The sequence below is a fragment of the Phyllobates terribilis genome, unplaced genomic scaffold, assembly GCF_046119375.1.
Source record: "Phyllobates terribilis strain yellow unplaced genomic scaffold, ASM4611937v1 Scaffold_4__5_contigs__length_816908805, whole genome shotgun sequence".
NCBI lineage: Eukaryota > Metazoa > Chordata > Amphibia > Anura > Dendrobatidae > Phyllobates > Phyllobates terribilis.
Genome location: NW_027362764.1, coordinates 660762087 through 660788347, shown reverse-complemented (window position 1 = coordinate 660788347; position 26261 = coordinate 660762087). Strand labels below are relative to the sequence as shown.

Sequence of the window (26261 nt, the reverse complement as noted above, 5' to 3'; positions counted from 1 at the left end):
ATAGAAAAAATCTTGTGATATGATAGCCTCGTTTTAACAGCTCTACAGCTTTGATTCTGCATATTGAAGCTTTAGCACTTTCAGCAGGCTCCAACTCAAAAACATTTCCTAAAGCCACCCTTTTCTCAACTTCGACTAACTAAAAATTATAGTGCATGTCGATATCAACTCCAATCTAGATGACTACAACATCCTTCTCCATGACTTCCCAATTAACATTCTTGAGCCCCTCAATCTCTGGCTCTCATAAAACCTCCTTCTCTGCTCTCCTTTTACCTTCTCCTCACACAACTGTTTCCTAGATTTCTTCCGTTTAACCCCTATAATCTGGAACTTACGACTCTAGCTGTTGAGACACTCACTCATTCGAAAGCTTCAACCTAAAACTCACTTCTTCAGAAAAGCCTAGAAACCTTCAAAAATTCCACTGCTAGCACAATACCATACAAGCGGTTTTACCCTCACGTACTGTCTCATCCACCATTCCATGCAGATTGTAAGCCCACATAGACAGTGGTTTCTATTCCTATGTACCAGTTACTCACGTACTAGTGGGTCATGTGTATTTTCTATCTAGGTTACACTTATGTTTTACATATGGTACGTACTGTAAACCATTTGCACTTTATCATATGGACAGCAGCCTTCAATTACGGGTGCCGTAAAATAATTAATAATTTGAAAAGAGGAAACAGCAACAATGATTTTATTTATGGCACCTAGTTCTCAGATTTATATTTTTGTAAAAATGTTTATTTTTTTATCATTGGCTGGGAAAACTAAAGAAAAGAATGCATGCATAAATATGGCTGTAAGGGTTACCCCATTATGCTACTGATCCATCTTACCTTTGAGTGAAAGGTCGTCTGTGATAGACTAGTTACAACCATAGGTAACAGACTGCGGCTCCCAGTCTGTCCTAAACGGCTCAGCTAGTTTCCATAGTGTGACCGGGGAGAGTGGGGAAAACCATTGAAAAAGGCTTAAAGGGGTTTTCCAAGATGTATTTGTTTTACTTTACTTGCCCAGTGTAAAACAGAGCTTTATTCACAAGCCACAACTGTCTGCCACTGTCCTTGATAGGTTGCAGCGGTGACATTATGACTACAGCCCAGTGATTGGCTGCTGCGGTCATGTGCTGTAGTTGTCACGTCATTGCGGCAGCCTGTAAACATAGACCGAGTGGCTGAGAGCCAGAGAAGAAGCTGTATTGGTTAGTAAATCTCAATTTGTTATATTTATACTATGCAAGCCACGGGAGTATAGAAATAAAAATCATGGTTGAAACCATTAAGTGAAGCATTAGAAAACAGTACCCAGCCAAATCAGTTCTCATACTTTGCACTGATGAGGGCCAACAGCCCGAAACACCGTGTCTGCAAATTGAGATTCTGATTTGTCTTTTATCCTAAGTCATATTGCACGACTCGTTAAAGGGTTGATTGTGACTTGCAGGATTGCTACTTCCAATAGGTGGTGCTATAGAGTTAAAGTCCTCTTTTTCTCTGAGGAGACAATTTGCATAATAACTGGGAATTTAACTCTTACACAAATGGACGTAACAGTATGTCCAGACTGCAGGTGATTTCCCACAATTGGGAGTACAGCTATGCCTGAAGAATGGCATGGGGTCAGCAGTTGTGCATGCACCATCCGCACCGGGAGCCGGCTGCATGTGCCGAGATGGGACATAGCACTTTAAACCCTTTGATAAAGAGAGATCACTCTTTCAGCCCATCAACAACCCTGCAAAGTTGTCGCGGGGTGCCAATCGATTACCAAGACAACAGGAGAAATGACTATGGCCTCTAGGTCTACCCTTTTGCTCAACCAATCAGATCCCGCTGGGATTGGAGGCCTTGTAGGCTGTCAAACACTTACAGGCTAGATAAAGCACTGCACATCATATATTGTACAGTGTATTAACAATGTGATCAAATGAACACATGTACAAGTCCCTTTATCAGACACGTTTTTAAGTGTTTTTTAAAAATGTAAAGATAAATAACAAAATCATAGTTCTAACTATGAAAAATCATTAAAAAAACTGCAAAAATTACATATACATTAGGTGAAATAAGTATTGATCACTTCACAACATAATTAAATTTATAGACATCTGTGGTTTGATTTATTTGCCTGAGTGGATTGGATGGGTTGTTACCGACATGTGGCAAGAATTTCATGTCAATAGCACCTTTAGAAATATATCTACTTAGAATATTGGTGACGTACTGAATACTTATTTCACTGGCTGTATTTCGTTCGGACACGTAATAGAAAACTAGACAATTATTCATACTGTTTGCTGAATAACGTTAAATAAAAAAATAAACAAAAAAATGAATAAAATAAAAAGGTATATGTATTCTAAAGTGGTACAAATAAAATTTACAGCTGGTTACACAAAAAACAAGTCCTGATACATTTCTGTAAAGAAAAAATGAAACAAAGCTCTTAACCCCTTTCCGACCTCGTCAGTAATAGTACGTAGCTGCGCCCTGGGCCTATAGAGCCAGCTACGTTCTATTACGCGAGCGGGGATTGCACCCAAACACAAGCGGTGCTGGGCGATCGCCGCCGGGTGTCAGCAGATTGTTACAGCTGACACCCGGAGCTATGTGCCAGGAGCGGTCCCACACCGCTCCCGGCACATTAACTCCCGCAATGCTGCAATCAAAGTCGATCGCAACATTGTGAAGGTAAGCGCGATACTCACCTCCTCCCCCGGCATCATGACAACATCCGGGTTCACCAGGAGGCAAGAAGTTACTTTGGTCATGCGTAGTGCATAACCAAAGTAACTTCTCCCTGTGCAGCTGTGACAGCTTGTATATCACAGGGATGGTGCTGTATTCCTGTACTATACAGGCGATCTGAAAGTTAAAAGTGAAAGTCCCAGAGTGGGACATAGCGTAAAAGTTAAAAAAGAATCAGAAAGTGAAAAAAGAAAGTGTAAAAATATAAAAAAAATGAAAAAAATAATCCCCCAAAAATAAAAATATAATGCACCCATCAATAAATAATATTATGAAAAACAAACCAACAAAATAATAAAAGTACTCATATTTGGTATGGCCGCGTCCGGAATGGCCTGATTTATAATACTGTTACACTAGTTAACCCCTTTAGTGAACACGGTAAAAAAAAAAAAAAAAAAACATGCTTTATCATCATACAGCCAAACAAAAAATGGAATAAAATGCGATCAAAAAACAAATGTAAATAAATATGGTACCACTGAAAAAGTCATCTTGTCCTGCAAAAAACAAGCTGCCATACAGCTCCATCAGCCAAAAAATAAAAAAGTTATAGCACTCAGAATAAAGCGATGCAAAAAACAATTATTTTTTCTATAAAATAGTTTTTATTGTGTAAAAGCGCCAAAACATAAAAAAACTATATGAATGCGGTACCGCTGTAAACGCACTGACCCAAAGAATAATGCTGCATTATCTATTTCACCACATGCAGAATGGCATAAAAAAAACAAAAACAAAAAAAATTCCTGAATTGATGGTTTTTGTTTATTCTGCCTCCCAAAAATCGGAATAGAAAGTGATCAAAAAATTCCACGTCTGAAAATGGTACCTATAAAACAGTCAACTTGTCCCGCAAAAAAACAAGCCGTCACAAGACTCTGTCGGCCAAAATATGGAAAAAATTATAGCTCTGAAAATATGGCTATGCAAAAACTTGTCTTCGCAAAAAAAGCATCTTTTAGTGTGTGACAGCTGTCAATCATAAAAACCCGATATGAATCTGGTATCACTGCAATCGCAAAGGCCGAAGAATAAAGTCATCTAATCACTTATGCCGCACGAGGAACAGCGTAAAAAAATAAACTCTAGGGTTAGGGTTGTGCTAGGGTTAGGGTTGTGCTAGGGTTGGGATTTTTTAAAAAGTAAAAAAAAAAAAAGATGATGATATGGCAACTAGGATGGAGTGCAAGTGCTCGCTACTTGAGTTTGCATCAGGTGCTCGGATATGCACCGAGTATCGCGGGTGCTCGAGTGACAAGCTCGAGTCTCCGCCCCATATGCTTTGCGGCCCAAAAAAACTCACGGGGATTGCCTGCCATGCACGAGCGAGCCCCGCATGTTTTTTTTGGTGTGTCTAATAACCGTGAAAAATGCGGGGTGGAGACTCAAGCATGTCACTCGAGCAGCCGCGATACATGGTGCATACCTGAGTACCCAATGCAAACTCAAGTAGCGAGCACTTGAGCTCAAGACTAATGACAATTTATTCAATATGATGACCTAATGTTATCAATTTCTGTGTCGTACCTCTGGGTTCAAAATGTTCACTATACCCCTTGCTAAAATCCTTGAGGGGTCTATTTTCCAAAATGGGGTCACTTGTGGGGGGGGGGGGGTTTCCACTATTTAGACACATCAGGGACTCTCCAAATGCGACATGGCATCCGCTCTCAATTCCAGCCAATTTTGCGTTCAAAAAGTCACACAGTGCTCGTTCCCTTTTGAACCCTGCCGTGCGCCCAAACACTGTATTTTCCCCACATATGGGGTATCGGCGTACTCAGGAGAAATTGCACAAACGTTTTTTGGGTCCATTTTCTCCTCTTACCCTTGTGAAAATAAAAAAATTGGGGCTAAAACATAATTTTTGTGGAAAAAATTTGATTTTATTTATTTTCACGGCTCCATGTTATAAACTTCTGTGAAGCACTTGGGGGTTCACGGTGCTCACCACACATCTACACAAGTTCCCTAAGGGGTCTAATTTCCAAAATGGTGTCACTTGGGGGGTTTCCACTGTTTAGGCACATCAGGGGCTCCGCTAATTATTACAATCAAAAAGTCAAATGGCGCTCCTTCCCTTCCAAACCCTGCCGTGCGCCCAAACAGTGGTTTTCTCCCACATATGAGGTATCGGCTTACTCAGGAGAAATGGCACAGCAAATGGTATGGCGCAATTTCTCTTGTTACCCTTATAAAACGCAAAATTGGGGGCTGAAAAACATTTTTGTGGAAAAAATTTGAAAATGTTATTTTTATGGCTAAATGTTATAAACTTCTGTGAAGCATCTGGGGGTTCAAGGTGCTCACCACACATCTAGATAAGTTCCCTGAGGGGTCTAGTTTCCAAAATGATGTCACTTGTGGGGGTTTTCCACTGTTTAGGCACATCAGGGGCTCTACAAATGCAACATGGCGTCCGCTAATTATTCAAGCAAATTTTACATTCAAAAAGTCAAATGGTGCTCCTTCCCTTCTGAACCCTGCCATGTGCCCAAACAGTGTTTATCCCCACATATGGGGTATCTGCGTGCTCAGGGGAAATTGAACAACAAATTTTGGGGTCCACTTTTTCCTGTTACCCCTGCAAAAATAAAAAAAATGGGTCTAAAGTAAAATTTTTGGGAAAAAAGTTAAATGTTCATTTTTTTCTTCCACATTCCAAAAACTCCTGTGAAGCACCTGAAGGGTAAATAAACTTCTTGAATGTGGTTTTGAGCACTTTGAGGGGTGCAGTTTTTAGAATGGTATCAATTTTGGGTATTTTCTGTCTTAAAGGCCCCTCAAAGTCACTTCAAATGTGAGGTGGTCCCTAAAAAAATGGTTTTGGAAAAATGAGAAATTGCTGGTCAACTTTTAACCCTTATAACTTCCTAACAAAAAAAGATTTTGTTTCAAAATTGTGCTGGTGTAAAGTAGACATGTGGGAAATGTTATTTATTAACTATTTTGTGCGACATAACTCTCTGATTTAAGGGCATAAAAATTCAAAGTTTGATAATTGCAAAATGTTCAAAATTTTCGCCAAATTTCTGTCTTTTTTCACAAATAAACGCAAGTCATATTGAATAAATTTTACCATTATCATGAAGTACAATATGTCATGAAAAAGCAATCTCAGAATCGGTGGGATTCGTTGAAGAGTTCCAGAGTTATTACCTCATAAAGTGACACAGGTTAAAATTGTAAAATTTGGCTTGGTCTTTAACGACATAATTGGCTCGGTCACTAGGGGGTTAAAGAACAGCGGCAGAACAGGGGACATATACCAGGATGGGGTCCAGGATAACGGACATATATACCAGGTAAAGCACATATTACCAGGATGGGGCTCAGGATAAGGGACATATACCAGGATAAGGGACTAGTGATGAGCGAGCGTGCGTACTTCCGGCATGCTCTGGCGGGAGTTCGACTCCCTACCCCGCATGTTTGGCGCTGTTTTAACAGAGAATAAACATGCGGAGATTGCTTGCCTCTCACTGTAATGCTGCAGCCATGGTGGTTGTGGCATTAGAGTGATTGGCTGGCTGCATAGCGTCATTGGGTCTATATTAGACCCGGTGACCCTGAGCTCGTCACAGTCTACCCTTCAGACAGGCAGAGTAGGGAGAGCTGCTGCTAAGCTAGGGAGAGAATTGGTGGTTTATTAGTGAGGTATTAGGTATTCCACAGCTATATATACACATCTGAACTAACAGTCCTTCTAAGAACTAATCCAGCTGCATATATTACTGGTGATAGCAGAAGTTAGGCAGGCAGAGTTTATGGACACTGCATACAGCAGAATAGGGTCCATTGCACGTTCTGTCTGCTGCTGTTACAGATAACCATAGCCTTAGATATCAGGGCAAATTTTTTTTTTTTGGTCTTAATCCTGATTATTTATATCTATAACGCCACTGTCTAAAACTGTGGTCATCAGACGTGATCCGATATTACTGCGGTAATAATTGTCACATTTATTGGAGCGTGCCAAATATTACACTCGATACTGAAGGAAGAAAGACCCAAACAAATTGGTCATAAGATGTATAAATACAAAAAAAAGGGTGGGACTCAATATCAAGACAAAAAGCCTTTATTTAATGGTCAATGTATAACCGTGGCAATGTGAACAGAAAGTGCACAGACAAATGTAAAAACAGCAGTTAGTACTAGTACAAAATTAATTACATACATGAAAAATTACCAGGACTTTATAACAAGTAAATGCCTACATTCTCTCCAACCTAAATAACAGTTTACTGCCTAAAACCGTGGTCATCAAACGTGATCTGATATTACTGCAGTAATAATCGTCACATTTTTTGGAGCGTGCCAAATATTACACTCCAGTTAAAGTCTGTCAGTTGTGTGTTGTTCAACCTATTCACACTTGGTCGCTGACCAATACCATACTACAAGGCCACTGCCTAAAACCATGGTCATCAGATGTGATTTTATATTACTGCGGTAATAATCACATTTTTTGGAGCGTGCCAAATATTACACTCGAGTTAAAGTCTGCCAGTTGTGTGTTGTTCAACCTATTCACCCTTGGTCTCTCGCTTGGTCCGCTTCAAGCGGGACAAGAGGAGATCGCATGTAGCGATGCCCAAATATTTAAGCAGCCACGGTCACACGAAGGTGACGGTGGGAAAGTGAAATTACTGTCACAAGAGGTGGATGATGATGATGAGACACAATTGCCACCAAGTCAGGAGTAGGCCCAGGGTGCATACGTGGAAGATGAGATGGTGGACGATAAAGTCACTGACCCAACCTGGCAAGGTGACATGCATAGCAAGGACAGAAGCACAGAGGGGGAAGGAGGCATAGCACCACAACAGGCAGGAACAAGCAGTGGGGTCGCCACAGAAACAAGGCAGCCAACTGTTCCCCAGAACACCAACACGAGGGAAGTTGCCAGTCCAACTGTTAGGTCTTCCAGAGTCTGGCTCTTTTTTAAAGACTGTCCAGATAACACCAAAAAGGCCATTTGCTGCCATGCCAGCATCAGAAGGCAGCAAAACTACCAGCCTGACCACCACCAGCATGATCAGGCACATGACAGCAAAGCACCCGACTAGTTGGGCCGAACGGCATGGTCCAGAAACAGTGCCTGCAGGTGACACCACTGCATGTTCCGCTGTTGTGCATGCACACTAATCCCCTGTCTATGGCGCAGGTGAAGATGCCTCCCACCTTGCACCTGTCGTTGCACACTAGCAACCACCACCATCACCATCCCTGTTCACGTCCTTGTCCCAGCGCAGCATTTAGTTGTTCCTACCCCAGTTCTTTGAACGCAAGCGCAAATATGCAACCAACCACCCACAATCCACAGCGCTAAACTGCCACATTTCTAGACTGCTTGCACTTGAAATGTTGCCTTTTAGGCTCGTGGAAACGGAATCATTCCGCAACCTCATTGAGGCGGCTGTCCCTCGGGACTCGGTCCCCAGCCGTCAATATTTCTCTGGGGACCAAGTAATGTGTGCCATCCCCGCATTACACAAGCACGTGCCAGAGTACATTACCCGTACCCTCAACAACGCAGTTACTGGGAAGGTCCACCTAACCATGGACAAGTGCTTGTGGCCAGAGACAGTACATCTCGCTGATGGCACACTGGGTTAATATAGTGGAAGCTGGGACCCAGTCGGACCCTGGTACGGAACATGTCCTCCTGACCCCGAGGATTGCAGGCCCTGGATCAATCAGGTTTGCCTCTACATTCTCCTGCACCCCCTCCTTTGTTTCCATCTCTAAAATTACCACATCAGTCGGAAGCTGGAAGCACTGCCTAGGCCAAGCGGCAACAGGCTGTGCTGAAGCTTATATGCTTAGGGGACAAACTGAACGCCACTGAAGAGTTGTTGACAGCTGTAAAAGAGCAGGCAGATCTATGGCTGGCACCGCTGAACCTACAGCCAGGCATGGTCGTGTGTGATAATGGCCAGAACCTGGTGGCTGCTCTGACGCTTGGCAACCTTGCACACATACCAAGCCTGGCCCATGTGCTCACCCTAGTGGTTTAGCGGTTTCTCAAAACCTACCCAGATCTGCCTGAGCTTCTTGTCAAACTATGCTGCGTGTCTGCCCATTTTAGAAAGTCATCTACAGCTTCCACCACCCTCGCCGTGCTTCAGCAGCATTTGCATCTTCCAGCTCATCAACTGATGTGCGATGTCACCACGCGTTGGAACTCAACCTTGCATATGTTGGGAAAGATTTGTGAGCAGCAAAGAGCAATTGTTGAGTACCACCTTCAACACGCCCGTCGGTATTCAGGTCAACCTTCGCACATAAGACCTCAAGAGTGGGCATGGATGTCTGACATCTGTGCCGTTCTCCAAAACTTTGAGGACTCCACCAAGATGGTGAGCGGCGATGACGCTATAATAAGCATCACCATCCCGCTTCAATGTCCACTGAAATGCTCGCTGCTCACAATTAAAGAGGAGGCATTGCAGGCGGAGCACAATGAGATTGAGCAAGAAACTATGCAGGGTGATGCCACACAGCCCAGCCTCATCTCATCTCAACACGGATTGGGAGATAATGAGAAGGAGGAAGAGGAGGAGGAACAGAAGCAGTTTTCCTGCGCTACAGACGGTAATACCCACACAACAGTCATACCATTTAATCAGCGTGGAACGAGGAGGAGGATGAGGAGGAGAGCATGGACAGTCGTCCTCCTGGTCAGGACAGGGAAGTCTTGGCTGTTGGCAGCCTCGCACACATGGCTGACTTTATGTTCTGCGGCCTTTCACATGACTCTCGCGTTGTACGCATTTTGGGCAACAGTAATTACTGGTTTGTCACACTTCTAGACCCAAGCTACAAGGAGAACTTTCTATCTCTCCTTTCTCGTGGTGGAGAGGTCTAATAAAATAGTGCATTAACAGAAGTCCCTCGTTGAGGAATTATTAAAAAAATTCCCATCTAAAAATGCTGGCGGCAGAGGACACAGTTCATTGGAAAACCAAAAAGTACAGGCGAGGGAGGCACAAATAGTATGCAGCAGAGGCAAGGGAACACTGTCAAAGGTGTGGGACAGTTTTCTCAGACCATCCCAGAGCCCAGGCCCTGATGCTCGGGGTACTGTGACAAGAAGGGAAAAGTTTTGGAAGATGCTGAAGGAGTACCTTGCCGACCGTACCAATGTCCTCTGTGATTCCTCTGTGCCTTATAACTATTGGAAATGCAAGCTGGACACGTGGAATGAACTGGCTCGCTACGCCTTGGAGGTCCTGGCCTGTCCTGCCACTAGCATTTTGTCAGAGAGGGTTTCTAGTGCCACCAGGGGTATTATAACTGGTAGGCGCATCCGCCTGTCAACTGAAAATATTGACAGGTTGACTTTTAGCAAAATTAACAAAGGCTGGATTGGGCCAGCCTTCTCAACACCACCGTATGATAGCAGTGGAACATAAAGTCAAATCCAGTGTTTGTTGTTTTTTTTTTTGGGGGGGGGGGGTCTATTCCCATGCACCTCCTCACACCCAGACATGGGAATATGCTTCCTGATTTTGTCTATTTTCTGTTGTCCTCCTCCTCATCCTCCACCATCATATCACCAGGGTGACCGTGATGCAACACCCACATAATTTAGTTAAGGGTGTTTATGATGTCCATAGGAATTTTTTTTAGAGGCCTACTTCTAACATTCTGTATGTTATACAGTATGTTTATGTATACCCCGCAGGAGTAAATGTTTTTTAGCCCATGCACTTAGTGCATGGGCATTACCAGTATAGGAGACCCACTTTACTTAAGAATGGTAACAATTTTTTAAAAGACGACCGCCTCTACATCTCTTTGACAAGCGGTGGATACCGCGTCTTTACTTCACTCTGGACTTCTGCCTCCAGCTTTCTCTACTGACGTACCATTCCTGGCCTATACTCCTTGGTATATGTTCCAGTTCTCTGCTCAGCAATCTTAGTGGATTCCTTTTTCCACCTTCATGACCCGTACCTTGTACACTGATGAAGGTCCCGAGGGACCGAAACGTTTGTCTATTTGATTGTACCTACTTCATTAAAAACTTTATACCCATTTTTCTAAATTCCTTGAGTACCGGGTTTTTCTAATATTGTACTTTGGGCTTGGTACCTTACCTGTGCACCAAGAACAAATCAGGAGTGCGGTAGTTTTTGTATCTTTATAATCATCAACATTAACTGAAATAAACACTTGAAATAGATCACTCTGTTTGTAATGACTCTATATAATATATGAGTTTCACTTTTTGAATTGAAGAACTAAAATTAACTTTTTGATGATATTCTAATTTTGTGAAAAACACCTGTATATTGTCATCTTTTACATTTTAAAAATTACCAAAAGGAAAATGGGTGGATGCAAAAGTTTGGGAACACTGCATGGTTAGTACCTAGTAGCACCCCCTTTTGAAAGTATCACAGCTTGTAAACACTTTTTGTTGCCAGCCAAGAGTCTTTCAGTTCTTTGTTTGAGGGAAAATTCTTCCTGTTCTGTGAGATTCCTGGGTCGTCTTGATTGCACTGCTATTTTGAGGTTTAGCCACAGATTTTCAATGACGTTCAGATCAGGGGACTGTGAGGTCCAATGTAAAACCTTCAGCTTACAACTTTTGAGGTAGTGTATTGTGGATTTTGATGTGTGTTCAGGATCATTATCCATTTATAGAAGCCATCCTCTTTTCAACTTCAGCTTTTTTACAGATGATGTTATGTTTGCATCAAGAATTTGTTGAAATGTCATTGAATCCAACCTTCCTTCTACATGTGAAATTTTCCCTGTGCCATTGGCTGCAATACAACCCCAAAGCATGATTGATCCACCCCCATGCATAATGGTTGGTAAGATGTTCTTTTCTTGAAATTCTGTGCCCTTTTTTCTCCACACATACCTTTGATCATTGTGGCCAAAGACTTCTATTTTAACCTAATCGGTGCACAAGACTTGTTTCCAAAATGTATCAGGCTTGTTTAGATGTTCTTTTGCATACCTCTGAAACTGAATTTCATGGTGAGAACGAAGGAGAGGTTTTCTTATGACGACTCTTCCATAAACTCCATATTTGTGCAGCTGTCTCTGAACAGTAGAACAATGTACCACAACTCCAGGGTCTGCTAAATCTTTTTGAAGGTCTTTTGCAGTAAAGCAGGGGTTACGATTTGCCTCCCCAGCATACCTATGAGTATCTCTCACTGAAATTTTCCTTGGTCTTCCAGACGTTATCTTGACCTCCACTGTTCCGGTCAACTGCCATTTCTTAATTACATTTCTTACTGAGGAAAGGGCAACTTCAAAATGCTTTGCTATCTTCATATAGCCTTCTCCTGCTTTGTGGGCCTCCACCATTTTTATTTTCAGAGTGCTAGGCAGCTACTTAGAAGAACCCATGGCTGCTGTTTTTGGCATAAGGTTAGAGGAGGCTGGGTTTTTATAAAGGTGGGAAATTTGCATCACCTGACCTTTCCTAACTATGATAGTGAACAAGCCATAACTGTTAGAACCCTCCTGTTAGTTTTTTTCTATTTTGTGGTCACGTGCCCTGCTGCCTATTTATTCCAGCTCCGCCCTCCTGGCTTTGCTGGACTTCAGTGTTACTTTGACTCTTAATCTAGCCAGGTGCTTTGTACCCATCTCTATAGTTTGCTTGGTCCTTGGACCTCAAAGAACTTTTTGTCTGTTTGTCTTTTTGCTCCGCTACAACTTCTGCTAGGAGGTGTCCAATTTTGTCCCAGTCCTTAGTACTTTTAGGGACTCCTCCCTTATATCTATAGGTCTGAGTTCAGACTAGCTGAGGACGAAGGCGGGTCTGTTCACAAGGAACAGGCTTACCGCTGCATCGTAGGGAATCAGCTTAGTCCTATTGTAGGGAGTTTTCCTTTCTTTCCTTAGTTCTTGTAGCAGATCATAACAATAACCCTAACAGGCTAATTAAGATCTGAAACCTTTATCCAAGTTATCTCAGCACACAAATCTGCAAGGGTGCTTAAACTTATGCATTGGACCACTTTTCTTTTTGACATTTTTAAAATGTAAAAGATGACAACATAGTTTTTTTTTGCCTAAAATACAAAGGAAATGTATCATCTTTAAATGTAGGCCTTTTAGAGATCATTTCATCTTAAACTTGCTTAACTGTTCACAATAAAAGTAATTTTGACCAGGGGTGCCCAGACTTTTACATGCCACTGTACACTGTGTTCCAAATTATTATGCAAATAATATTTTCTCAGATTTTCCCAAATTACCTATATGAATTGCAGTCATTGTAGTTTTCCAGTCAAATAACTATTAGAGTACAATTGAAAAGTTTTTGTACAAACTGCCTATGATAACAGTATATTTTTAAAAAAATTAAAAATTCAAATTGCACTCAAAATGCATGTTCCAAATTATTATGCACAGCAGAGTTTTCAACCTTTTCATTTTAATAAAGGACAAAAAAATGGTCATTTTTGAAATTATAAGCATTAGCAGGTTATTACAAACTGAAATCAAACAGTTTTCAACTCAAAACTTTACTCTAGGTGATGTTACATTTGCACATAGGACTACTTGTTCGAAAGGAGCTTCTGAACTCTCTCGTCCATTGAATTTGTCAGGTTTTGGATGGTTTCTGCTTTAACTGTATTGCATGAGGACAGAATACCCTCCCAGAGCTGTTGCTTAGATGTGAATTGCCTCCCGCCATCATATACACACCTTTTGATGATGCTCCAGAGGTTCTCAATGGGGTTGAGGTCAGGGGAGCATGGATGCCACACCATAAGTTTGTCCCCTTTTATGCCCATAGCAGCCAGAGATGCAGATGTGTTATGTGCAGCATGAGACGGGGCATTATCATGCATGAAAATGATCTTGCTGCGGAATGCACGGTTCTTCTTCTTGAACCATGGCAGGAAGTGCTGTTTGAGAAACTCAACATACATTATGGAGTTCATCTTTACCCCTTCAGGGATCCTAAAAGGGCCGACAATCTCTCTCCCCATGATTCCAGCCCAAAACATTACTCCACCTCCTCCTTGTTAGCGCCACAGCCGTGTTTGCATGGGGTGTCCATCAACCAGCCATCCTCCACTCCATCCACCTGGACCATCGAGATCATTTCATGCACGATAATGCCCCGTCTCATGCTGCATATAACACATCTGCATCTCTGGCTGCTATGGGCATAAAAGGGGACAAACTTATGGTGTGGCACCCATGCTCCCCTGACCTCAACCCCATTGAGAACCTCTGGAGCATCATCAAAAGGAGTGTCTATGATGGCGGGAGGCAGTTCACATCTAAGCAACAGCTCTGGGAGGATATTCTGTCCTCATGCAAAACAATTAAAGCAGAAACCATCCAAAACCTGACAAATTCAATGGACGAGAGAGTTCAGAAGCTCCTTTCAAACAAGGGGTCCTATGTGCAAATGTAACATCACCTAGAATAAAGTTTTGAGTTGAAAACTGTTTGATTTCAGTTTGTAATAACCTGCTAATGCTTATAATTTCAAAAATGACCATTTTTTTGTTCTTTATTAAAATGAAAAGGTTGAAAACTCTGATGTGCATAATAATTTGGAACATGCATTTTGAGTGCAGTTTGAGTTTTTAATTTTTTTAAAAATATACTGTTATCATAGGCAGTTTGTACAAAAACCTTTCAATTGTACTCTAATAGTTATTTGACTGGAAAATTACAATGACTGCAATTCATATAGGTAATTTGGGAAAATCTGAGAAAATATTATTTGCATAATAATTTCGAACACAGTGTATATACCAGGATGGGGGATATATACCAGGATAGAGGAAATATATATATACACCAGGATGAAGGGGAGGGGGGCGGACAAAATCTTGCCCCGGGGCCCAATGGACTCTAGTTACGCCACTAACTTTATTTTCTTACAGAATCTGACACCATCTACAAAGTAACAAATCATATAGTTCATATGTTTACAAGCCTGGATTTGACACAAGCTCCCTCTTTTATAATATTCGGTGATAAGGCCTAGTTCTTGAAGTACGATCTGCACATTGTAATCTGCTAAAATCATAACTAAAGTACACTTCATTAATGAAAAGAAAACTATGAAACACAGACTAATGCAATTTGGTTTAACACAGCTTTAATAAGAAAGATACAGTGCAGAATGTGCTATAATCTCACTGCTGGTGAGCAGATTCTTGGAATTTATTCTGGAACAAATTTGGATGGCATCCAGGTCCAACAGAGGGAAAGTATGTATCAGTGTGACAATCAATGTCAAAAATGTCACAGAAAAATGTAAGTATAAGAAAGCTAATCATCTAGAATCAGTAAAAATGTCACCAGAGACACCAATAACCAAGGTTGGATGTGGTCAATTTAAAAATGGAACATAATGAAACGTGGATAAAGAAAAAGCTGCTCCTAAAATAGTAAAACATGCATGAAGGATCTGCTCCTAAAAAAAGGAGAATATAATTAAACATGTATGAAGAAAGATCTGCTCTTATTCCAGATGCTCAGTATGGACCCAAACATGCCAGAAAAAAATATACCAGTCTTTATGTAGAAGAAATAATAGTGATTTAATGGCAAGGAGACTTTTAGATCACAGTTATTAGAAATTGGTGAATTTATTCGAGTGGAATTGAATTCTACAGGAATTAAAAAAAAAAAAAAAGAAATTCTCCAGAATGCAGATTTTTTTGTAATTAGCTTCACGCGGACTCAGAAAAATTAAAGACGGATGGCTGTCATCTTGCTAACCCATAAAGAAACGCTATCAACCGGTCGTCCACTCCTATACATTGCATCCTTCATAATATGCCCTTCTGATGAACCTTCATCTTAGTGGGGAAACACTTTGAGGCACCTCATTTGGACGGATGAGTATTCCTATGACACATGTTGTTTTTACTGGTTATTTATTTTTGAATAAGTATAACTTGTATAATATGAGGGCCTTGGGATATAATGGGCACATATTATGTATATCTAGGAGTACCTGTTATTTTTCATGTCCTTCTATGTATTTCTGTAGTCGTGCTGACAATGATTGATTATTTACACATATACTTTTGTTGATAATTACCGTATTTTTGTAAAGACTAATTATTGCATTGGATGATCTACAATTTTAAGTGTATTTTTTAATTAGCCCCTTTAATCAAGGAATCCCTATTTATCTATTCAATTGTATATTAAGATATTTCTCAAGGTCCATTGTTAACTATTTATTTAGGGTGTAAGAGGGATAGCCATCGTTAAGTGGGGGCGCCATTTTGCGTTTATCCCTAGGGTGCCAACCTCCACGGCCTAGGTGGGAATAAGCCTATGGTTAATGTAATTTACATTATATACATCATCTCTGTGGATTGGTGGACTTTTTTTTCTGCTCCTCTGTTTTTCTTGGCCTCTCTTTGCTCTACTTTACCCGGTCGACATTTTTTTAAAATTGATTGTGGGTGATAGTTGTGATATATAATTTATTTGCTGCATCTCTTGATATATATGTTAGAATTGATTTATAGCACAACCTTTAGGGTATAATAGGGCCATCTACTGTTTTAGCAGGAACACTAATTGCACTGGTCGTGTGGTTACTTATCTCTGTGATATAGATTGAGTGCTTGTTTATCATAACCGTACCACAGTCTAAATTAGAGATAACTATCTTATTTTAGTGATATCCATGACTATTGTCAATTTACATCGTAGTTTGAATAGTGTTACCTTTGGGTGATATTTATTAATTTTGTCTTTGTTGTTTGGATTTTTGTTTTTTTGTATGGGGTTGTATTTTAATACATTTAATGAATATTGTTTTTAGGGGATTTTTTTGTTAGCTGAACCATAAAGGTCCAGCAAAATTAAAAAAAACAACAAATAACCTAATAATAACCTCACCGGTCACCTCCACTGTTCACTCTCCCCTCTCTGTTCCTCAGCTGCCATCATGCACTGTACCTTAGTGATAGGCTGAGACTTTATCGATGACTAGATCTGGGATGACCTTGCGTATGCATGTTGTAAGGTCGCAGAGATGTTGCGATGCACATGCAGCCTTGCCTCACTACTGAGCTTGTACATAAAGTGCAGCACAGATTTATCTCAACTAAAAGCCGAGATCCTTAGATCAGGAACAGAACAGACATTTATAGGACATTTCATAACTTTCCCAAAGTCTTATGAAAAAATTTACAACACATCCTGCATTGTACTCCTGTACCCAATTTATTATATACTAGCTGTACACGGCCACGCATTGCTGTGGCTCAGTCAGGTTAAATGGAAAAGAAAAAAAAGAGAAAGCACACGTTTCTAACACATTTTTATATATATCAGATGGGGCAATGCTGGCGCTGTTGATAGTTGTGCCCATCAGGCAGGCATGGTGGCAGCCTGTACCCTGTGACCCCTGGAGGTCACTAAAGAGGTCGGTACTTGCTGTCAGGTGTCACAATGGAGCTATCATGTCAGGGATTGCTAGTTATGCAATTCCCTAGTACAGAGGGAATGTGACAGGAGGGGGCACAGAGATGAATGCAGGCAGCAGAGGAGGAGGGGGTGATCCGCTTGACATGTACTGGCCAGATCACAGCGCCTCTCCCGCCGGTGGCGCAGTGGGATTTGCACTCGCTCGCTATCCGCCCACTGCTGCGAGGCTTGGGCCCAGCTCAGTGCCCAGAGCGGAGGCCGCGGCCTGTGCTTCTCTGTGCAGCATCCCTCTCTCCTTCCCTCCCTCCCCCGCTTGTTGTTGTGCAGTCAGAAATAAGACTCACCTACTGGAGAAGAAGAAGCCACAGAAGGCGGTGCCGGAGAGCAGAGGCAGCCGCCTCTCAGGTGGTGGTGTTGATGAGCAGCAGCATCTTTCGGCCTCGAACAGATGGTCATGTCATCCCCCTTTCCCCTAACCCCCAAGGGGGACACGAAAGGAGCAGAGTCAGCGGCTGGGGCGAATGAAGGAGAGGGAGAAGGGTTTATGAATGAGATGTCACAACGGGGGAGGGTGGAATGCCGGGCGGCGGGGGAGAGTCAGCCTGGGACAGACCCTGTAACACCCCCCTCTCGCTGTTGTTTTTACGTCCAACAGCTGGTATATAAAAACATAGTAGGTACAGTACAGACTAAAAGTTTGGACACACCTTCTCATTTAAAGATTTTTCTGTATTTTCATGACTTTGAAAATTGTACATTCATACTGAAGGCATCAAAACTATGAATTAACACACGTGGAATTATATACTTAACAAAAAAGTGTGAAACAACTAAAAATATGTCTTATATTCTAGGTTCTTCAAAGTAGCCACCTTTTGCTTTGATGACTGCTTTGCACACTCTTGACATTCTCTTGATGAGCTTCAAGAGGTAGTCATGGGAAATGTGTGCCCTGTCAGGTTTAGTAAGTGGTATGTCTTGCCTTATAAATGGGGTTTGGACCATCAGTTGTGTTGTGCAGAAGTCAGGTGGATACACAGCTGATAAACTGTTAGAATTTGTATTATGGCAAGAAAAAAGCAGCTAAGTAAAGAAAAACAAGTGGCCATCATTACTTTAAGAAATGAAGGTCAGTTAGTCCGAAAAATTGGGCAAACTTTGAAACTGTCCCCAAGTGCAGTTGCAAAAACCATCAAGTGCTACAAAGAAACTGGCTCACATGAGGACCGCCCCAGGAAAGGAAGACCAAGAGTCACCTCTGCTTCTGAGGATAAGTTTATCCGAGTCACCAGCCTCAGAAATCGCAGGTTAACAGCAGCTCAGATTAGAGACCAGGTCAATGCCACACAGAGTTCTAGCAGCAGACACATCTCTACAATAACTGTTAAGAGGAGATTTTGTGCAGCAGGCCTTCATGGTAAAATAGCTGCTAGGAAACCACTGCTAAGGACAGGCAACAAGCAGAAGAGACTTGTTTGGGCTAAAGAACACAAGGAATGGACATTAGACCAGTGGAAATCTGTGCTTTGGTCTGATGAGTCCAAATTTGAGATCTTTGGTTCCAACCACCGTGTCTTTGCGCGACCCAGAAAAGGTGAACGGATGGACTCTACATGCCTGGTTCCCACCATGAAGCATGGAGGAGGAGGTGTGATGGTGTGGGGGTGCTTTGCTGGTGACACTGTTGGGGATTTATTCAATATTGAAGGCTTACTTAACCAGCATGGCTACCACAGCATCTTGCAGCGGCATGCTATTCCATCCGGTTTGCATTTAGTTGGACCATCATTTATTTTTCAACAGGACAATGATCCCAAACACACCTCCAGGCTGTGTAAGGGCTATTTGACCAAGAAGGAGAGTGATGGGGTGCTACGCCAGATGACCTGGCCTCCACAGTCACCAGACCTGAACCCAATCGAGATGGTTTGGGGTGAGCTGGACCGCAGAGTGAAGGCTAAAGGGCCAACAAGTGCTAAGCATTTCTGGGAATTTCCGGTGACTACCTCTTGAAGGTCATCAAGAGAATGCCAAGAGTGTGCAAAGCAGTCATCAAAGCACAAGGTGGCTACTTTGAAGAACCTAGAATATAAGTCATATTTTCAGTTGTTTCACACTTTTTTGTTAAGTATATAATTCCATATGTGTTAATTCATAGTTTTGATGCCTTCAGTGTGAATGTACAATTTTCATAGTCATGAAAATAGAGAAAAATCTTTAAATGAGAAGGTGTGTCCAAACTTTTGGTCTGTACTGTATATAAAAACATGCGTGTATTCAAATGCAACGTTGTGTCAAAATTTCAAAGCAATCGGTGAAGAACTTTCGGACATTTAAGATTTTTAACAAACGAACATTTACATTTTTATTTATATAGATTTTATAAGTTGGAGTTGGTCCATATTATATCGACTCCACCAAAATGGACACCGACTCCGACTTCACAGCCGTGTACGCATGCACAGGGTCATCACAGGCTTAAAGTGAAGATGCAGCACGTGGTAGCAGTAAGACGAGAAGCCTAGGACCGTACAGGGGACAGCGAGTTGCGCATTAGTCATTTTTTTCCTACATCTTACATTTATTATGCCCTGGGGTCTCTACAGACTCCATAACATGATAAGGGACATTCAATTCACAAAGAATAAATTTGCAAAATTTTCTTGTGAAATCTATGTGATCTGGTGAATTCGAATCTCGCCAGATCCGCTCATCTCTAACAATGGTCTTCTGCATATGGAGGAAGGCTGGCGTAACGCTAGCAATGACATTCCTATTTGGTGAATATTTTGGTGATGACATTCAGGCATCTACATTTTTTTTTAAACCAGACCCCCTTTAATAATAGCTGTAAATAGGGGGCTGAAAGAATCTCAGAGGTATTTTTAATTTGAGAGTAATATTTTCTTTTTACTATTTTAATTATCAATCCAGTAATTGAGAGAGAAAACAAGTAAATGTGGTTATGATGCAGCCCCTATTGCACCCTGAATCCACATATCAGTAATAAACGTTTATACTGTTTTAATGTGGCAATTACCATCTAATTAGGCTCCTGTAAAGCTAAAATTTCAATTACATGTATAAATAAAAATAAGATAAAACAAATCCTTGATGCAAAGTGAAAAACACATCTGAGCCATCTCTCACGTCTCAATGTGGAAGAATGACAGGTGTTGCTTGAAAACAAAGACTCCTTCCAAGCTGCAGGCCCTCCTGATGGAACAGCTCCTTTTTTTTGCCTACATGAGGATCGTAATGATCACATCAACTGTTTTATGGTTAAAAACAATAATGTTCACTATTAAGTACTGCAAAGCGGGCCTGCGAGCAGCTGGGGTAATTATAGCCCACCATCAATGAGACAGTAAACATTAGCGACCTTCCTCCAGCTAGGACTGAACATGCCGATTATGCAGGGACAATTTAGTTTGCAGTGGCATGGCCATTTTCTGACTATTAGCAGGAAATGAAATGAGATATTTCATTATTATTTAGTATGAAAATTCTGTGGAGAAGTTGCTGAAAATTACCGCTGAATTTATACTTGAGTTACTACACTCATTATTTCAAACATCTTGGTCTGAATCAATATCAGTAATGATTCATTCTTTTGATTAAGAAGTGACTCCATCTGTAGATGTCAGATAATTACCAAGATGACCCATAATGAGAACATTTCACAACTCTCTGACTTAACTTTCTTATTCCCTCAACAGCATAATGACTTCCTGAAAGAGCTTTTTATAGTGTGCCTATGCTCCTGGGGTTTCTTTTCATGATCAGCCACTATCATTGCAACTTGCTCATTTTTATTTTGTCCTCAGTTAAAGAATATATGTATCTTACGCATTAAAAACACACAAACATAATGCTGCGATAGACATATTAATGTTCAGTAGATTGGACAAGTGGTAATGGGTATCAGTTCTGGGAAGAAAAAAACAACAAATTAAAATAAACGAAAAATGGCCATTACTAAGGAGCTGGCACGCAGCTTTAAATTATGACACCGAATGTGCTTTGTTATTCAGTTAAGAACTCAAAGGGGAATTAATCTCTGTTTTATTATATCAAATACTGAAATAAGATGGAGGATATTCTTTTGATCTATCCACCAGAGGATATGGAATGCAAAAAGTTTGCAAAAAGGAATCTAAACTTTCAGTGACAGGTTAGCATAAACAGTGAAATTTATTATGGAAGCGGTGTACAGAGCATGGTTTGTAGATGTCACATGCGTTACTGTCTTCTTATGGTTGTGCACTATTCCAGTTGACTAATGACCGTGTACACAACTGTATGTTTCATGTCTTTGCTGTAGAACTGAAGATCTTTCTCTGAACGTAGCTTAAAATTTTTCCACCATTTAACTTGACCATAAACTGCTTGCTGTTTTCTAGGACTTGCAAGAGATTCCCTGCTTTTTACGAAATGAAAACAGCAATAGCAAATGTTTTACAGCCTAAAAGGGGGGAAAAAGAAATATCCTAATATATGTAAATATATAAATTTATGTATATTATATATAAAAAATAAATTTTAAATGCTTATTAAAATCCTAAAAGAAAAGGACTATTGATTAATGCATATTTGCTAGTGCTGAGGGAATCGATTTGCAAGACCCAGTGGCCATGTCAGCAGTACTTGGCTGCCGGACAGAAGCCCTGTGAATCGCCTTCTACCTGCTAGTATCCCTGGGGCCCCTCCTGATTAGTAGGCCCGGGATGACATCATGCAAGCATCATACCGCAAGGATGATGTTTCGCTGATCCTACAAGTCAGGAGAGGCACCAGGGCTTCCAGCAGGTTAGAGTTGGAAAGCAAAGCTCCTGGTTCGCGGTCACAGACTAATGACATGGACGCTGGACTAGGGTACTGTGAACTGATTTGCTCATCTCAACTATTTGGCATTATTTACTTCTTAGAATAATTGTCCACTTTGAGAAATTATTTTATTTAAAGGGTTTCAATAACAATAAGCTGATAACAGTGTGCTCCACTGCACTTACCAATAGACTTCAGTGGTAATCTGTAGAGTAACTCAACATCAAGTGGTCAATTCCAATATAGCATTTGAAGCAGGGGAACTCAAACCTTTCATAACTGTGATTATTGAGGACATATCAGCAGAATAGAGAAAAGTGAATGAAGAGAGTGATGTATACATGTCCACTTCTCCATACACAGCGGCAAGATATATATATATATATATATATATATATATATATATATATATATATATATATATATATATATGCGTCCTGTATTTTTCACTATGGGCAAAGATGTGTAGGGCAAGAGAAGTCAAGCTCTTTGTCGTCTACACTTGATAACCCTTTTAATTAGCATCATGTGCTATGGTACTGTTATAATGCAATGAATGGGTTAGTTAGCCGTGACATATTTTTAAAGTGCTTATAATTGTTCATGATACTGATTATTTTTTAAATGTTAATCTTTCTTTATGCAATGGGAACACCCATGTCTCTGGTTGAGTTTTTATGTAGACATTGTAACTGTCTTGTAGTTTGTACATTGCATAAGTCCCTGTCTGCAAGTACACAAGCCAGTCATGTAGCCACTTCATCTTATAGATTTGGTGCTATGTATTCACTTTATCTAATAGTAGCTATATTCTATACAATATACATAGTTACGAAGGAGGTCATGTCTAGGCTAAGCCAGGGGCTGGTTGGGAGCCTTAACTGCATAAAGAACTGATTTTCATTAACCAATATCTATGTGACACAAAGGCTGTGCTGTCTAGCAGTCTACCTAACTGATCAACCTTTCAGGATGTAGAGTCAAATAAATAAGGTTTTGATCACACCTATGTAGTATATGTAGGGCTCCAACTCAGTGCCCATGGCGGTACCTACTATCATTTAAAAAGAAATTAGATTAGTAGAAACAAGTTTAATCAAAATACAATATTATTAAACATAAGTTACTTCTGGTAGTTTGGAAAGTTTAGTAATATAATTAGGAAAAGGATATAACAGTCTTAATTCTTTGATTCTTTTTATTTTTATTCATTTCTGCATTTTTTTCACCCTTGCAGATGTTCTTTTGTTACTAAAATGTTTTACATGATTTGCTTTGTAAGTAAACCTATGTTTTCAAAAAGATCAATTATGCAGGTTACCTTTTGGTTTAAAAAATGAATTGATGTAACATTGTTCTTTAACCGAACTTGCATGTCATCGGTAGCGGTTAAATTCTTCTTCAGCATGTTCATGTGCTCCAACCTAATATAAATGGAAGACAAGACATTTTTACATCAGATTTCTCTTTTTTTCCTTAGCTTTAGTCTTACAAATGGCCTAAATTTGCAGAAAAAAGTCAGAAACATTGACAAAATACTGTTGGAATGTCTAGTTTGATTTATATAATGACTTTCATTATTATGTTTGAGAGCTATTAAATTCCTGTTAACAGTCTACAAGAGTTATAAAGAGTAAATGGTCTCACCTGCTCACTTACGGATACCATTCTTGTGATCAATGGGGATCTCAGCAACTGGACCACCAGTGATCATATGTTTATTACCTATGCTCCTGATAGGTAATAAAAGTTGTTCACAAGATAACAAACTTAAAGAGGACATTTCACTAGTTTGAGCATGGTAAACTGACTGCATCATGGAATAGTGGCTGCAGAGCTAAGTAAAATGTAGTTTAGAAATTCTGCCAGAACAAAATACAAAAGCAAAAGTTGTCATTCAGTGAGTTTTTTAATGAAATCATGCAGACTGTGATAGTGTTGAGTGGCCCTAATCTCATTATTTTATTATGTCTACTGTGGAGTTCTTTATGGACTTTCTTTAGAGTTCTTCGTGGACTTTCTGCTCCTACATAGAGCCAGTTCCACAAAAAATTTGATAAAGAGAATTTTTGGGGGACTTTTTTCAATTTTTTTTTACATTTTTGTAGCTATTTTTTATTGTGTTTCAGTTATTCTATAATCTAATGGTGAGAGTTGACAGCACTGAGATGAGATCTGGAAGTGTTTGTAATGATACATAACTCAGCTCTACTGTAATTCTACTGTGTATCTGTACACAATATCTGCAGAGTTATGTAGTTACAAACACTTCCACTTACTCAGAGCAACTCACAGGAGCTTTTAGTTATTGCCCCATCCCCCATACTGACTGTCATGGGAGGTTATCTAGAAGTGTTTGTAATGATACATACCTCAGGCCTGCTCATAGCTGCAGAAATCTGTGAGGTGAGGCGGTCATGTTATTTTCTTCCCTACATGATGCTGCCTGCTATAGATTGGTCAACCTCATGCAGAGGAAGAAGCACACGCCCCCAGATCTCTAGTAATGCCCAGTTGAACCATAACATAAATTATAAACTTTAAAAGCTAATAGCTCCTGAAAAGAGGGGAGAGGTTAAAAAAAAACATATTTTAGTCAACTCTGCAGCCACTATTCCTTGATTTGGCCAGTTTGACATACTGTAACTTGTGGAAGGTCTTCTTTAAGCCTCTGTCAGGGAGAAGAATAGCACAGCATGCAGCACTATGTTTGCTGTCATAATGATATACATCCTAAAAGCACCTCTTATATCTAAATAAGTACCTTTAGTTACCATTTATGATCCATCACATTTGTCACAGCATCAGGCTTCCATTATACCTGTAAGTTGAAGCCATGGCACTACTATCAACTAAGTTAAACTTTTTTCTTTGCTTTTTGTTACACATTCAACAAAAATGCTATCTTTGTAGATTTTACCTTACTTTTTATGTGACATGCCAATAAAAATATTTTCTTTCACATATTGGACTAGTCTAAGTGTTGCAAAGATATCTGCTAAATCAAATAAACATATTTAATGGGAAAAAGTTAAGTTTCGCAAAAAAAAACAACCCCAACAAAACACATTTAAGCAGCAAAATAACAAGGCACTACATAGAATAAGTTATTATGTTTATTATTCCCAAATAGGTTCACGTACAATCATTACATGGTATCAAAGAGCAGTCAGAAAGGCAGATTGCATACAGACATGCAGATCTGACAGCCTGTCCTTGTGATAGACACAGACTGCATCAAAGTTCCTTGTAACTTGCCTGTGGAGTCTGTCAAGAGAGACGCTGTAACAGAATAACTCTAAGAAAGATTCAAGGGTAGCGCTAATGGCAGGATGTGTAGTACTTAACACATCCTTGTTTGTAATAGTATGAACAAGGGCAAACATATTTGTGATTAAATATGCATTAGGTACGAAGGGCTGTGATGAATGCTGCAGACTTCTGCATATGAACAGTTCTAGCGTACTATCAAGACATCCCATTATGTTCTTCGCTACTTCTACAGAAAAGAAATGACTTCTGTGGAATTAAGTAAAGACTGAAGTTGTTAAAAAATGAATAATCTGTATTTCTGTAATTGGAGGGACTCTGCTCAAGACCAAAGTTAATGCAACAAATTATTTGGTTCCTGTTCATTGCACTGAGAAATGCCTATGTGATCTGCCATCGGATCAATCAAATGCAAAAAATCATAAAGATATAAATAAATGGATCGATCTCCACAAATTCACTGGTTTCTACTTCATTAAAGCAGATCTTTCTCTATGCTGATCTATTCAACGATAACATATTACAGGAATCAGCTCGCTCTACTACTGCACTAAACTAATAGAATCTAAAAAAGAATAGAGTATGCACATACAGCATGAGAACACTGATCCGGCCCCTGGTTGAGGGGAACCTTGTACATTAACATATGGCGTCCATTAGTCTCTGGTGAGAGGGGTGTGGGAGCATTATCATCAGGAATGTAATGAATACATAGCTGTCAGGTCAACAACTTTGCATAAATCAATAGTATAGGCAAAATGGCTGAAATATATATTTTCTCCACTTATGAGCCACTTCTTTCCCTCCCCACTGCCTCCTGAATTCACCATCCACTCTGGAAAACAGCTCAATTACATCTTGGTCAAATCAAACAAAATGGACAGACAGAATTCTGAAGTGTCAGATTACAGCTTCTAATAAAATCTATTGGGAGTGGAGGGAGATGAGGAGTGGGGAGCACTCCGCACAGAGGGAGACTGAGCAGACAAGCAGATCGTG

At 40.3% G+C, this 26261-nt stretch overlaps 1 protein-coding gene across 2 annotated transcripts in view; it reads right to left on the bottom strand.

Moving 5' to 3' along the window:
- The window catches only part of LOC141264476 (uncharacterized), a 497614-nt gene that overhangs the window by 3893 nt on the left and 467460 nt on the right, over positions 1-26261 (bottom strand). For both annotated transcript variants that reach the window (XM_073676751.1, XM_073676752.1), the window contains one exon: positions 23314-23416. In XM_073676751.1, coding sequence (XP_073532852.1) covers positions 23314-23416 — 103 coding nt within the window. The remainder of the gene's footprint in view (positions 1-23313; positions 23417-26261) is intronic.